The sequence below is a fragment of the Larimichthys crocea genome, chromosome I (assembly GCF_000972845.2).
Source record: "Larimichthys crocea isolate SSNF chromosome I, L_crocea_2.0, whole genome shotgun sequence".
NCBI classification, from domain to species: domain Eukaryota; kingdom Metazoa; phylum Chordata; class Actinopteri; family Sciaenidae; genus Larimichthys; species Larimichthys crocea.
Genome location: NC_040011.1, coordinates 8,649,987 through 8,660,793, shown reverse-complemented (window position 1 = coordinate 8,660,793; position 10,807 = coordinate 8,649,987). Strand labels below are relative to the sequence as shown.

The 10,807-nt window shown below is 42.5% G+C and overlaps 1 protein-coding gene across 1 annotated transcript; it reads left to right on the top strand.

Moving 5' to 3' along the window:
• The first annotated feature begins 4,817 nt into the window (after nucleotides 1–4,817).
• On the top strand, nucleotides 4,818–6,494 carry LOC109138283 (tripartite motif-containing protein 16-like). Its single transcript, XM_027283394.1, has one exon. It carries the CDS (start codon nucleotides 4,818–4,820, stop codon nucleotides 6,492–6,494), a length of 1,677 nt encoding a protein of 558 aa, XP_027139195.1.
• The last annotated feature ends 4,313 nt before the right edge of the window (nucleotides 6,495–10,807 follow it).

Here is a 10,807-nt window from a genome sequence, read left to right as displayed (position 1 = left end):
TTTATGCCGAGGTGTTACACACACACACACACACACACACACACACACACACACACACACACTCACACTCACACACACACACACACTCACACTAACACAGTTATAGTGTAGCACTGCTGACAGGGCGGCTTAGAAAACTTCATTGTGATTCAGACATCAGTCAACACTCCGCAGTGGAAGATTAACGTGGCTTTATTTGGACGAGTCAAACAAGGAAACTGAATGTACGAGCACTTCCTGTTAAATAGTAAACACACACACACACACACACACACACACACACACACACACACACACACACACACACACACTCAAACAACAGCAGAAAAAAAAGGTCTCTGACGTCACGAGGTTCAGTCTCAGCATTCAAACGTTGAAGAAACGTTGTGAGAGGAAGGAAACATAAAGAACTGTTTGAAATCAAAGAAATGAAGTCTGATTAATACTGCAGCGTATAAATGAATAATTAAAGCCGTTACGAAGAGAATAATAGATGTACTATAAATAATCTATATAAAGAAAGTCGGACTATAAATACATATACAACAGTGGCGATGGAGGATTGTCAGAATATGTGGTTTAATTATGCAAATTCTTTTAGTTTAATAATTTTAGTTCTATTGTAATATCTAATATGTATTAATACAGTGTTATGGTGTAATGTACCACTACTACACATGAAATCTATTAAAATATACACAGATACGACCCAGTACTGCTCGTATCAGCAGAAGTACAGCTACTACGAGTAACTGTAATAAAATATAATTCATACAGCTAACACGAAGTGTGAAAGACCGGCCCTTCATCCCTCGACCCTGATCTACATGTTACTGACGTGGTCTTCATCAGTGAAATAATTATACGAGACATGTTCTTAATGTAATTTTATAAAGTTACACACGGTGGGATTTTCAATAGATAATACTCACGTTCTTTTCAACTCGGAGCCTTTTATATGTGACCACACCAAGGCCAAGAAGAGAGCACAAAGGAGTAAACAGAAGATGTAGAAATATCTGCGACACTAAGCCGAATGACTCATGCATATACATCATTTATTTGTATTTATATATATATATATATATATTTAGACTTTTCCAGCTTTTCAAACTTCAGATTCATCCACATACATTCACCTGTCAAACTGTGTAAATGAAACGTCGTGATTAAAGATATTTAAAAACTTTAATGTAAAAATGTTGATTCCAGCTTTTTACAAACTCACCCTGGACGAGCCATGACAGCATGAAGAAAGCTCACAGTGTAACAGAGTCTGCCGGTCTGATAGATAGGACGGGATAATGGTTCGATAAAGATTACAAAGGAGGGGAGTCAGAGGACACCCCTGTCTCGCTCCACAGCTGAGCACAAAAGGATATTTGGCTGAGAGTAATTACAGAAGCTCATGGAAAGTCACGAAGGGTTTGAATTCAGCAGGTGAAGCCCGGTCCGAACCCTGCTGTCGAGTAAATCTTTATTATCTCCGAAGGGCAATTTGTTGTACAGCCAGTGGTCAATTAAGATGAAAACCCACAAACAATAAGAAGCAGGCAGAGACAGCAGACGACAGAGCCACAACATACTTCTGTTCAAAGTTCAAAACACTGAAGCTGAAAAAAAAGAAATTCAAATCTTCCATAAACTAAAACTAAATATTTGACTTGATTACAAAAAGGACGTTCCTAACCTGAACCCACACATGTGACTTCTGTTATAAGCTGAATTATGTAACATATGTAACTTAACGTTACATTAAAAAGATGTCAGCGTCGACTTTCTTGCTCGAGTACATCAAAACAACAGACGGGGGCGTCCAGAAAACGCACTAGTGGGTATATTACGTAAGGAACATACGTGACGATATGTTGTCCTGCATTGTGTTGCGTTACAATTAGTGCTGTCAAAATTAACGCGTTAATTTTGTCGATTAATTTTAAAGAATTAGCGCGTTTAAAAAAATTAACGCAATTAAAGCGGTTTTGTTTACTTCCGGTGGCGGCCACCATTTTGGATGTGGCAAAGTAGAGCTTTGTTTCCCAGATATATTAGTGTGTGTGTGAATGGGTGTATAAGAGGCATTAACTTAAAGCCCTCACGGAGACTGCGCCCTGGGCGGTCGCCCACATTGCCCACAGCTAAAACCGGCCCTGCTTGTATTAGTTTACGGGCAGATCTGCCACATCCAATATGGCGGACGCGTTAACGTATCGCAACAACGGACCAACCTGCTCAATGAGGCGTCTATGTATATATGTCTATGATCTATCCTAACTAAAGGAGAGTCTATGTATATGTCTATGATCTATCCTAACTAAAGGAGAGTCTGTGTATATGTCTATGATCTATCCTAACTAAAGGAGAGTCTATGTATATATGTCTATGATCTAGCCTAACTAAAGGAGAGTCTGTATATATGTCTATGATCTATCCTAACTAAAGGAGAGTCTATGTATATATGTCTATGATCTATCCTAACTAAAGGAGAGTCTGTGTATATGTCTATGATCTATCCTAACTAAAGGAGAGTCTATGTATATATGTCTATGATCTATCCTAACTAAAGGAGAGTCTGTGTATATATTTCTATGATCTATCCTAACTAAAGGAGAGTCTGTGTATATGTCTATGATCTATCCTAACTAAAGGAGAGTCTATGTATATATGTCTATGATCTATCCTAACTAAAGCAGAGTCTATGGCAGAAAGATGGATAAGGACTTTTAGGGGGAACATTTCATTTTAAAAAGTTGCCCAACGGCTCGTTGGACAAAAACAAGGCATTTGCACAGTTTGCAAAGCCGAATTTAAATTCCACAGAAGTAACACGACTTTAACATATCACCTCAAAGCAAAACACCCAGTCTACACTACAGGAGTGTGGCACTAGTTAATATATTTCCTCATTCTGGCTTTTTTATGCACTGTGCATATGTGCACCTTAAGCCAATAAAATGAATGAATTTAAATATACTTGCTCTGTGTTTATTCTACATTAATTTGATCATTTTACATAAATAAATATTCATTATAAGCTTCAGTCTCAGAAAAATGCATTTAATTTATTGATACATTTATTGATAGATTAATCGCGATTAATCGCGATTAATTACAGAAATTTTTGCGATTATTAGTTAATTTTTTTTTAATCGATTGACAGCCCTAGTTACAATATGTATCATTATCTTAAGTTACTAACTAAATTAATTTGCTGATTGGCGCTACAACAAAACAACAAACTCACATCTGACTGCAGCATCGTGACTTCATAGAGACACAATAACTGAGTCCATACTCTGTGTTTTACGTGGAAGAAGAATTCTTTGGTCGGAGCGAGACTCCCTTCCTTCCTCGTCCTCTGTTCTCTCTGAGCGTCCATTGTTCTGCTGATTTCGTTTCTCCGCATCAAGGCGATTCTCATTTATTCCGTAGCTTTGTCATTTCCTCCTCTCTTCCACCACGCTGCGTTCTCTTGTCGTTCGGCTTCCTTATCGGCCGTCGCTTGTCATCAGACTTTTGAAGTTTGCTCGCTTTCATTTTAGCGCGAGCAGGGATGTTGTTTTTCATATCTCTCCTGCACAAATTTGTAATTTTCTTCTCTCAGTTTGTCATCAGGTCTTTTTTTTTTTTTTTATCACTGTACAAATCAAGTCGAGCAATTTCAAATGGATCAGTGGAATTTTTTTCTCACTTTCCATCAGAGCAAGGCACCTGGATGATGATGATGTTTTTTTGACTAAAATACTCATTACTACAGTGAAAGTTAAACGAGCTGATCACAGAAGAACATTATTGAATGTCACATCCAGTCTGTGGGCGTCTGGAAGACTTTCAGTCTCAGGACGACGTTTTGAACAAAACATCACAGATTCACTGTGACCGCAGCAACGTGATATATAATTAGAAGATTTTGCATCACATGGTAGAAGTTATTATTAGATGGAATGGATTTCTGTTTTGTAGCTACGATGAAAGTGTATTTATCGTATATTGTGTCATTTATGTGATTTATCTGAAGGCAAAGTTCTTGATCCTCCAGTCTGGACATGTTCACCTGGCAGGAGACTCCTGCATGTTTATTTCTGCTGTGAAGTTGGACATTTGGACATGGGGACTTATGGAGACTGACTCACTTCTTCTGGAGTCTTGTTGCTGTATAGGTTTGTGGTTGTGCAAACTTGAACTACTTTACATACTGTATAATATTTACAGTAAACGTGTGTAATACATTTGAACTCACTGGTTTCCAAAGAAAAGAACAAAGGTGACAAAATGGCAGCTGGTGATGCTCCTGTGTTTGTAGTCCTCGTCTCTGACAGCTCACCTTTTACAGACAGTCGAGGATTTCATCACTGAAGATGAAGAAGATGAAATGATTGCCTTTATTAGTGGTTGTTGGGCTGATGATTGTCACTGACTGGAGGATTTACCTTTATTTCACCTTCAGATCAGCCGTGTTTTAGAAAAGTCTTCTGGTTTCTTTTGGACTCATTTCCAGGTGAAACTTTAACATGAACTATTTTCTTCACAGCGATCAAAGTGTATGAACTCTACAGATCATTTACAAGCTCCTCTTCCTGGAATGACTCAGCTCTTGATAAGCCCTCCCTCTTCTTCCTGCTCTCAAACACAGCCAGCTCCTCTCTGCTCAGGTGTTTCCTTGTTCCCTCCCCCTCAGATCTACAGTTTGAAGATGGGTGGAACCAACATGTGCTGACGTGTCAGCTGACAGGCCGCATGTTGTTGAGATCAGAGCTCAAACTAGTTTCAGCTATGAGGAAGTCAAACTCAGACAGTCGTCGACGCGGAGAGGAGAAATGGCGCAGCAAGGAAATAAACTGGACCGGGAAACCTTCTCTTGTCCGATCTGTCTGGATCTACTGAAGGATCCGGTGACTATTCCCTGTGGACACAGCTACTGCATGAACTGTATTCAAAACTTCTGGGATGGAGAGGATGAGAAGAGAATCCACAGCTGCCCTCAGTGTAGGCAGACCTTCACACCGAGGCCTGTCCTGAAGAAAAACACCATGTTAGCAGCTTTAGTGGAGGAACTGAAGAAGACTGGACTCCAAGCTGCTCCTGCTGATCACTGCTATGCTGGACCTGAAGATGTGGCCTGTGATGTCTGCACTGGGAGAAAACTGAAAGCTCTGAAGTCCTGTCTGGTCTGTCTGGCCTCTTACTGTGAGAAACACCTCCAGCCTCATCATGATGTAGCTCCATTAAAGAAACACAAGCTGGTGGAGCCCTCCAAGAAGCTCCAGGAGAACATCTGCTCTCGTCATGATGAGGTGATGAAGATGTTCTGCCGTACTGATCAGCAGTGTATCTGTTATCTCTGCTCTGTGGATGAACATAAAGGCCACGACACAGTCTCAGCTGCAGCAGAAAGGACTGAGAGGCAGAGAGAGCTCGAGGTGAGTCGACTAAACATCCAGCAGAGAATCCAGGACAGAGAGAAAGATGTGAAGGAGCTCCAACAGGAGGTGGAGGCTATCAATGGCTCTGCTGATAAAGCAGTGGAGGACAGTGAGAAGATCTTCACTGAGCTGATCCGTCTCATGGAGAAAAGAAGGTCTGATGTGAAGCAGCAGGTCAGATCCCAGCAGGAAACTGAAGTGAGTCGAGTCAAAGATCTTCAGGAGAAGCTGGAGCAGGAGATCACTGAGCTGAAGAGGAAAGACGCTGAGCTGGAGAAGCTCTCACACACAGAGGACCACAACCAGTTTCTACACAACTACCCCTCACTGTCACGACTCAGCCAATCTACAGACTCATCCAGCATCAATATCCGTCCTCTGAGGGACTTTGAGGATGTGACAGCTGCTGTGTCAGAGCTCAGAGATAAACTACAGGACGTTCTGAGGGACCAACGGACAAACATCTCACTGACAGACACTGAAGTCCATGTTTCACTGTCAGGACCAGAACCAGAGCCCAAGACCAGAGCTGAGTTCTTAAAATATTCACGTGAACTCACACTGGATCCAAACACAGCAAACACACAGCTGTTATTATCTGAGGGGAACAGAAAAGTGACATTAATGAAACAACCTCAGTCTTATTCTAGTCACCCAGACAGATTCACTTATTGGGTTCAGGTCCTGAGTAGAGAGAGACTGACTGGACGTTGTTACTGGGAGGTGGAGAGGAGAGGAGGAGGAGTTGATGTAGCAGTCACATACAAGAATATCAGCAGAGCAGGGAGCTCAGATGAATGTAGATTTGGATACAATGACAAATCTTGGAGGTTATATTGTGACACAAACAGTTATAACTTTTGGTACAACAAAGTCCGCACTCCCGTCTCAGGTCCTCAGTCCTCCAGAGTTGGAGTGTACCTGGATCACAGTGCAGGTATTCTGTCCTTCTACAGCGTCTCTGAAACCATGACTCTCCTCCACAGAGTCCAGACCACGTTCACTCAGCCTCTCTATGCTGGACTTTGTATTTATTATGGATCCTCTGCTGAGTTGTGTGAAGTCAAATAGACAGAAGTCATTGAAGGGTTAAATTCTGTGTTTCATGTCTTCAGCTTGTTTTGTTTCCATCATTGTTGCTGACAGCTGATTGTTGTGGCATTTCTTCACCTGTCAATCAAACACTGTGGGCGGTACTTTGCCCTCTTCTCATTGGTGGTTGTGTAAATGTTTGAGTTTCTTTAGGTGGCGCTCCTTCCTGTGTCTGTTTAGCCATGGAGGCTATCACTGCTCATGATGACTTTAGTTTGTATGATCAGAATCAATAAGGAGATGATTCATTCTTTTCTTGTACATATGTGAGATTCAATGAAGAAACAACATTTAGTTTGTGTCTCAGTCAATAAAGAGGATTTATTACACAGACTGCAAGTCTTCATGTTTTCATTGAACATGTCTCTAAATGAACTCCCTGCATTCACCCTGTTTATTTCACTGAGCTGCTTTCTCGTGGTTAAAGTGACAAATAAAGTTGAGTTTGAACTGAAGGTGACTGACAGTGAAGAAGAAGAACAGACAGATGGATCACCACAGACTGTAGAAAACATGGATGCAGTCGTGACAAAGTGCCGTTGTGAAGCTCCGTGTGGTCGCTCTGGTCGTCTCCGTCTGGGCGGTCCTGCCTCCGCCGCCTCCAGACTAATCTAAAAATGGTTATAGAGGCGGAGCTGAATGAAGCCTGGTTGATCAAACAAGCCACCTGTGACCACACCCACCTGTCAATCAAAGCGTCCACGCTCTTAATCCTGCATAACTTTAAGCCTTAATATAATGTGAACAGGTGAGTTGTATATAAATTCACCCTCAGTACAGTTGTCATGAACGGGGAAATTAGCTACAGAGACCAAAACTGTTTTTTGTACCAGGCTGTAAACATGTTTATTTCTGCTGTGAAGTTGGACATTTGGACATGGGGACTTATGGAGACTGACTCACTTCTGGAGCCAGCCTCAGGTGGACGTTAGAGGAACTGCAGTTTTTGGCACTTTCACATAGATTCACTGAAGGGAAGTAGCTGTACAGAAGTCAACAAAAAGAACAATTACAGTGGGTGGGAACCACACATATAGAGCACAAGTATCAATATTATCATACATGTATATTATGGTAATGTTTCATTTTTTAAATATCATGGTTAGCATCGTAGGGCATGTGTTGAAACCTCTTGTGGCTCCAAAGCATGATAAATTAGCTATAGCAGTTTGTGTAAGCAGTCTATCAATGAGTTACTCTGGAGGTGGAGGTCACTTCTCTCCTGCATGACTTCTGAGTGTATTTATGGCTGTTTAATACAGCGGACAGTAGGATACTGCTCTGACCATGAAGAGTTCTTTTCTCCTCTGTGTCTGATCTGACGCTGCTCTTGTCGTGTGTTTGGATTTGGCGAGCGCTGCATGAAATTAAAAAGGCGCACGCGAAGAATCTGAAAGAAACGAGAATGAAAGAGTGCTGAGGAATCAGAGAAGTTTGAGAGAGCGACTCTCATTTAGGACAAAGTCATCCAGGGAGGTTGTCATGGTGAAGCCTTTGTTCCTCGTCGTTTTCTGAGACTGTGTGTTGTGTCAGCTAATGACGTCCCTGCAGGTCGGTGTGTTTTCTGCCTGATTCACTTCAAACTTTCTCTCTCGCTCTTCGGGTTTCGCAGCGTGGAGTCGTCCCTGCTCTCGTTCCTGCACAGCGGTCTGTGAACGCAGCACAGCAGGACGGTTCTGGGATATTTTGGGGATCTTGTTCGGGGCGGTGCACGCCCCAAGAGGACGTGACGTTTTTTTTTTTGTTTTGTTCCCGAGGCCTTCAAAGACAACGGGTCATCATAAAAGAACACAGCGGTGCTGAAACTTACTGTCCACTCTGCTGCTGTACGTCCTACACTGTCCCCTATCACAGCCCGGCGTCCTGCAACATGTGTGTCAGCGCAAGGGCGTAACTTCAGCTCGGGATGCTGCAAACTTTACAGATTCTGCTGCCTCGACTTTCTGAAGTTTGGTGTACCTCTAAAATCTTTCAGGAGTGACCTCTCGCTGGCGAGCCATCATAATCCAGACGAGGCAGGAGCCTCAGTTTATAGTTATGATGTCTGTGCACAGTTGGTATGTACTGTAATGTCTCCATGAACGTAGGGTTCTGTTTACTTTGTTTACTGTTTCCTTTAACAACAGTCGGACCTGACCTGGATATTTGTTGCCGTTTACAGTAGCCAGTGGTGATTGTGTTGCATCCCTGCAGCGAGCGCTATGAGTTAGTATCAGCGTCTACCTTCCACCAGCAGTGGGCAGTATCCTAACAGGTCTGGTCCGGCTGCTAAGCCCGGTTCTGTTGCATGCTAACAGCATGTTCAGCTTAGTTAGGTCCATCAGGAAACTCATTCTATGTGTCTTCACATACAGACCACAGTGGTGGGTGAATGAAAATGGTGTTTGCTTCATAAGTTAAATTGAATCACATTATTTACTCATTGTTATTCATGTCAGTGTGTGTCACAATCTATCGACGAGGTTGTTATTGGCTTTATTGGTTCCATCAAGTTTCTGCAGAGGAAGTCTTGGCTGATATCTGTTTCATGGTCTTTGCTGTTGCTTCTTAGATTGTGCTCTGAGCACCTGGAGAAGGTTTCAGTCTTTAGTTGATTGAATCTGTTGTGGAAAGTCGTGATGGCACCAGTATAAACCATCATTTCTCCAGTATTCGTCCCGGAGAATCTAACCCTCCTCTTCCGGGATCCTGCTGACCTAATGTCTGTCTATCCCGGCTCTAAAAATTTACAGCGCTCGGCGTCCTATCCTGCAAAAACTCCTGCGAGCAGAGAGAATTGAGGTATCCATTCCGGCGACAGTTTTACAGCAGTTAAGTTCACTTAGCATTAAATCCTCCCGACTGAAGACTAACCTCGTTTTCAAACCAAAAGCAGGAGAGGAGAGAGGAAAAGGGCCCCGCTCAAATTTAGTGTTTAATTTGGTTAATATCGCCGGCTCACTCTGTAAATTTACTGCAGCCCTCAATTTGAATTAGACTGCGGCGAAGAGTCGGAGCGAGGCCGGCGTCCATATGAATGAAGAGTGGACACTAATGCAAATGCTGGAGCGGCCGGTCGATACTGCTGTGTTTGCTTTTCTGCACAAGTCGCTGTTTACCCAGAGAGGAGTGGTGTGTGTGTGTGTGTGTGTGTGTGTGTGTGTGTGTGTGTGTGTGTGTGTGCATGCTAATGGATCAAAGCGAAATATGAAAAGAAAATGCAAAAACACATTCGACACATTCCGTGCAGCTCGTTTACAAAAGCAAACGGATAGACACGCGGCTCGTTCAGGGGAAATGAACGCGAGCGCTCGCCCGAGCGTTCAGTCAATACACTTCGTTTTTACTTGTCGATGTTTCACAGCTTCGCACTGCAACACGTTCCCGCTCTGGAATGCACGGCGTAAGGTCAATATGTGTTTTGTCTCCGCGTGATGGAGCAGCAACTGAAGTGTTGTAATTGTCTGTGCAGGTGAACCAACATTAAAAATCATCAGCGTCAGGCTGAAGTCCTCAAACTCAACACTGAATATTCTTCAGTTCCAAACATGAAGTTTATTTTTGTAGCATCAGCGTCTTTAAAATCATCCGTCATAGTTCAGACGAATGATCAATGTTTATCATCATCAAGTCTGTAAATCACCTCGGTACTGTAACGTTGTTCCCTGTTGGGCTCAGAGACTGTGATCCAACCCGGTCCAGTCCTGCTGAGCCCGGCCCAAAAGGAAAAGGAGCTGAGCAGTCTGAGGACATCAGAGGGAAAAGCAGTAAATATATTGTGTATAAAAGTAAAACGCTGTAATATTTTATACAGTATTTTCATGTCAACAGCAAAACAGAGTTTCTTTTGATGGGGAAAAAACTTATCTCCACCCTTCTATTAAGATTCTTTTACCGTAATATTCCAAAACACTATACTGTATTTATTACGGTAAAATTCAGGCAACCACAGTTGATGCTATGAAGAGTCCCTGAGAGTCCTGAAAACATGATGTGTGTCAGTGCTGGACAGACACTTCATTGTTCATGAGCTGAACTTCCTTCACATGTTCTGCAGACACTCCTTCACTTGCAGACATGGAGACAGTTCTTTGGCAGAGATTAGCACGCAGCGTTTTTTTTTTTTTTTCAGAAACCAATCAAAGATGTGATCAGGATCTCTGAAAGAGAGAGAAACACTAATCCCCCTCTGATTAGAACCGAACGGGGGAAGTGTGTGTCACAAACACCTGAAATCCCGAAGAATAAAGGCCTGATGAATCACCTCTCTGATTAAAGGAAGACATCATCAATCACCCGCAAACTCCTTCTAA

Excerpts from the sequence above, each read along its gene's own strand:
- LOC109138283 (XM_027283394.1), top strand. The coding sequence starts at position 4,818 with ATGGCGCAGCAAGGAAATAAACTGGACCGGGAAACCTTCTCTTGTCCG.